The sequence below is a fragment of the Penaeus japonicus genome, unplaced genomic scaffold, assembly GCF_977035675.1.
Source record: "Penaeus japonicus unplaced genomic scaffold, GWHDUDI00000001_assembly GWHDUDI00000004, whole genome shotgun sequence".
Taxonomy (NCBI): Eukaryota; Metazoa; Arthropoda; class Malacostraca; order Decapoda; family Penaeidae; genus Penaeus; species Penaeus japonicus.
In genome coordinates, this window is record NW_028234406.1 from 10529029 (window position 1) to 10534028 (window position 5000).

The 5000-nt window shown below is 33.3% G+C and overlaps 1 protein-coding gene across 1 annotated transcript in view; it reads right to left on the minus strand.

The window, feature by feature from the left end:
* The window catches only part of LOC122265802 (uncharacterized), a 23740-nt gene that overhangs the window by 4105 nt on the left and 14635 nt on the right, over positions 1 to 5000 (minus strand). The window contains exons 6-8 of the mRNA XM_043035231.2: positions 3752 to 4155; positions 958 to 1099; positions 1 to 13 (exon numbers count right to left, since the gene is read on the minus strand). The exon at positions 1 to 13 is cut by the window's left edge and continues 89 nt beyond it. Of these exons, the coding sequence (XP_042891165.2) occupies positions 1 to 13; positions 958 to 1099; positions 3752 to 4155 (559 nt within the window). The remainder of the gene's footprint in view (positions 14 to 957; positions 1100 to 3751; positions 4156 to 5000) is intronic.

Sequence of the window (5000 nt, forward strand, 5' to 3'; positions counted from 1 at the left end):
TAGTCTTGCTATTCTGTAAATGCCAAGAGAAGATTGATGCTATAAATCGAGTACGAAATATAGTGAAATGGAGACTACAAATACTTAATACTTCTGTAATAGGCATGTTCAAGGGATGTTTAAGGGGTGGGGTCACTTTTGCACTGCATTTTTCATTATGCCATATATAGATTCATATATCATATAAATCTATAAAGTAACAAAAAACACATAGTACATGTTTAGACACCTTCCCTAGGCTGTACATCTAAAGAAGTGATCCATCCCAGCTTATAGTTAAGTGATATCAGGGTTCCTCTTAAAGCATTTAATTGTTTATTATAATGATGGGTGAGACCACTAAGAATAATGACTGAGGAAATTTAACACATGGGAGCTGCTGGAAGTGGAAGACATAATGATGATGATTATGGGCAAGACAAAAGAGAATGTTCAAGTATGAAGTTTCTTGGGTAGAGTATGAAGGAAAGGAGCAGGAATTACCTCTATGCAGAGTGTATATTAATGGTTCATATCTGAGGAATCTGAGAAGACGACAAAAATTTCACTGCCCTGCATATGTAAAAGGAATGGCTACTTAGAAAAAAAAGACTATAGATGTTGAAGGTGAAGTTTGTGATAAGAAAGGTGAAGCAAATCTACCATTTGGGAGATGATGAACAATGAAAGGGGAGTGGAAAGAGCAATCACAGAAAGTTGCATCAACATGGAGAAAGTGAAGGGAAATAGCTGGACTGCTGATAATTAGGTTATTCATCGGAAAATAGAAGCAAGGTATACAAGGCATACATAAAATTGGTTTCATTATAATCATGAAGTAAAGGCAATTTCAACAGTCAGTGTTATAAAGAGATGAAGAACAGGTAATGAGAAGTAGAGAAAGAAAAAGAGGGAAAGAGAGACCAGTTAGGTCAACCTGGTTTACCATCAATAATTTACAATGACAGAATGCCTCACCTTTTCTTGCTTAATGGACTTCTTAATCCTTTTGCTTTTCATATCCCTAGAAAGGTCATCATCATCATCGACATGGTCTCGCTTGACATTCTTGCAAACTCTTACTCGGTAATGTATTGCATCACTCAACTGGTTCCACTCTCTGTGGAACCATATAAAGAGAAACATGAATATAAGAGATGTACATACTATAATTGAATAAAACATGAAAAAGGGAACTTTAACTGAAAAATGGTGGATGATAATGAAAAATATCAAGAAAATGACCAGGAGAGACAGGAAGAAAAATGAAAATAGGGAAGAACAGAGTAAGAAGATTAGTTAACCCCTTCAACACGAGGACGCGTATACTGCGTCCTCGCAGCGCTTGCGTCAAACCCGAGGACGCGCATACTGCGTCATGGCTGAGTTCTGGTGGAATTGAGTTTTCTTTCTTCCGGATACTGTACGAGATCTTTCAGAATAGAGGTCGGTTATGATACGATATATTACTTGACTTTCATTATTATTACATAAGAGTGGGATTCGCTTATACCAGGGGAGGCATTGATGGGCCCTGCTAGCAATCATTTTATTATTCATTTATGGAACATTATGTAAAAATATAAAACTTATTATGATTAGTTTACCATACTATTTCCATTGTTTTCTCTGGTCATCTGAGTGAGACCTCCCACCAAGGTCACTCTTTCCATCTTCCTCCCAACCCATGTAAATAACTTGTTACATGTATATGGGGGAAGAGGTTAACTATGCATATTTTGATATATAACACATGATGATTATGTTGAGGTTTTGGCTTAAAACTTGTCATATTCAGTAGCGACATTTAAAATTTGGCGCGCGCCGGCAGCTCAGATACGGCGTGAGGGGCATTTTCTACTGCCTGTAGTGAAGGGGTTAAAACATCAAAAGAGAGAGAGGTGGAGGAGAGAAAATGGAAAGAATGAAATGGGAGTGGACCAGAATTAAGAACAGATGCCTGAATAGAATGAAGAGAAAATAAAAGAACTGGAAAAGTATCTTGCATATAAAAGGAACACTGCATATATCTGAGTCTTCATCTCTCAAACATTAAACACATATTTATCAATACAAATAAGAGTAAAAGATGTATGATTACTATACAGCATATTTATACTTATTTGGCACAAATGAAAAGATTACACAGCATTCTGTGCAAACTTTTTAATTCAACTGCCATGCAACATGTAGAAGCAGCATGTGATGATGCGTCCTTCTAGTGCCTGCCAACAGCTGCCTGCCATCAATTCAGCTCCTGCCAGTAGGCCAGTCTGATGATGTTCATTATGAAGCACAGAGTACTAAGGCATAGTACAGTTGACACAAAGAAAAATAAAAAAATAATTTGAATCTATCATTTGATTATCAATCTCCCATAGAATCTAGACTTTAAATGTTTACCTAGAGTTGCACTTTACTTATGTATTTGGCCAGCTTGGCATATTGAAAGTGGCACTGGGGAACATATACAGACATGTAATCAAACTTTGTTACCCTGTCCACTCCCCACAAATATGTTTGCTCAACCCCTTCCCCCTTACCATAACTTGGTATGCAACATCCTTTTTATGCTGTCAGTTTCACAAATAATTATAAACTACTATCTTAAGTTTGGCTTGCTCTCTGTTCAACCATCGCATAGAAATAACAAACCAGTCAAAGCCATGCCACAGCATTTCTAAATTGCACATCAACAGGCATGCTCCAGTCACTAGTATTTTGTACACTTGCTATGGCAAAGCTTAATCAAATCTAAGATATTGATGAAAAGTACTGCAATTTCTAGTCTATGGGGCTTCTGCTTTGGTAGTGGGACAAGTTAGCATTTACTATTAAGCACCTATTCTTAGATTTTTTAAAAGTTTTAACCCATTGGTCGTGGTTTTATAAAATATGTATGCAGTAGGATGGAGGGTTTACATTGTATGGCATGGTGCCATCCGCGTCTACGACCGACTCTGCCTTGGCAACAAATCATGCTATCCGCTGCTAATGGGTTAAACAAGTGCTATGTACAGGGGATAGGTGCCACCTCAAACAATAAGGAAACAGAAAGCTAAGTGCTTAGTGCTTCCTTCTTCAGTTTAGAAGCTGTTTCATGTTGTAATGTTTTACACTTGAGGATCTTATCTGCCCTTATACAGTGTAGAATAATCTTTTCATCTGTGCTAAATATGTGATAACATTTGTTGCAGGAAGTGGAAAAATAGTAAAATAAAAGAAACAGGAAAAGATCTTAGAAAATAGTGAAGAAAAAGGACAAGGAGAGACAGAAGAAAAAAAAAGAAAGTATAGAATGGAATAGATCACAATGGAAGAAGAATAAAGAGTAAGACAATTAAGAAAAAAAAAATCAAAGTAGGGAGAGGGGGAGGAGGAAACATGAACAATAATGAAGTAAAGCATGAGAAGAACAAAGAAAAGGTACATAAAAAGAAAATGACGAAATAATGATAGAGAAATGGAACAAATGAAAATATGGGTTAGCACACATCTCAGGATTCATCATCTTTCAAACATTAATATATTTATCCTTCTGATTAAAGAAAAAGATGAAAAAAGAGGAAAATCATTACTAAGCCAGTAACAGGTTTAAATAATATATCTGAAACCTCAATATCTTTTTTTTAAAGGGAATTAACCATATTTTCATCAGTCTAACACTATCATTTTTCAAATCTTATATGGAAAAAAGATGAGTAAATGGATACTACAATATCTACTTAAAAGTACACATTCACTACAGTGAACTGAGTAATTTGTCTCTTACCTATCAAAAACGTTCAGGATCAAATGCAGTTTTTTCCCAAAATTTCTGTGTATGTTGCATGAGTTCAAGCAAGGAAATATAATGTTGAACTTTGCTGTTCCATTTTCAGATATGACTTCATTTGTCATACTGAGTACAGCAGTTGGGTGTCCATCTGCTACAGTGTAATTACAGGAGAACTTCTCTTGTTGGTCAATGCAAAAGTTGAAATTCTCCGGATGATCCCTCTGATTGCGCTTGCAAATTACACATTCTTGATGCCGTCTGCAGACGTTCACAGGTTTGTTTTGATTGGGATTTTCACTGTACCGCATTGAAACCTGTATATACTGTCCTTGCTTTGCTCCTGACACAACGAATGCCACAGGTGTCATGTCTTTTGTTGTGATTGAGTTATCTTTCAGCTGAAATATATAAATTTCCATTATATAAAGTTGATAAAAAGCTATAAATACTTACAACCTTTTAGAATTTTTATTTCTCTTGACTATCACTACCATAAATATATCATATAACAGTAAAAGAAATTCAATCTTTGAAAAATTCTGAAAAGCCTTCAGAGGCCTTTCCTCCAATTTTAATTATCAAATGATTGTTCTAATTAGTGTCAGGGGGGGGGGGACATTATATATCATCTTCAAAAGGTATAAAAATGTATATGTATAAGTATATATGCATATATGTATATGTGTTGATATACATATATATATATATATATATATATATATATATATATATATATAATATATATATATATATATATATATATATAACATATATATATATATATATTTATATATATTTATGAACATATATATGTGTACATATATATATATATATATATATATATATATATATATATATATATATATATAATATATATATATATAATACATATATATATATATATATATATATATATATATATATATATATATATATATATATATATATATATATATATATACATATGTACATATACATATGTATATATATATATATATGTACATATATATATATATAATATATATATATATATATATATATATAATATATATATATATAAAGAGAGAGAGAGAGGGAAAGAGGAGAGAGAGAGAGAGAGAGAGAGAGAGAGAGAGAGAGAGAGAGAGAGAGAGAGAGAGAGAGAGAGAGAGAGAGAGAAAATATATATATAGATATATACATAAACGCATAAACACATATATACCTACATACATGCTTCGATAAATACATACAAACATACATA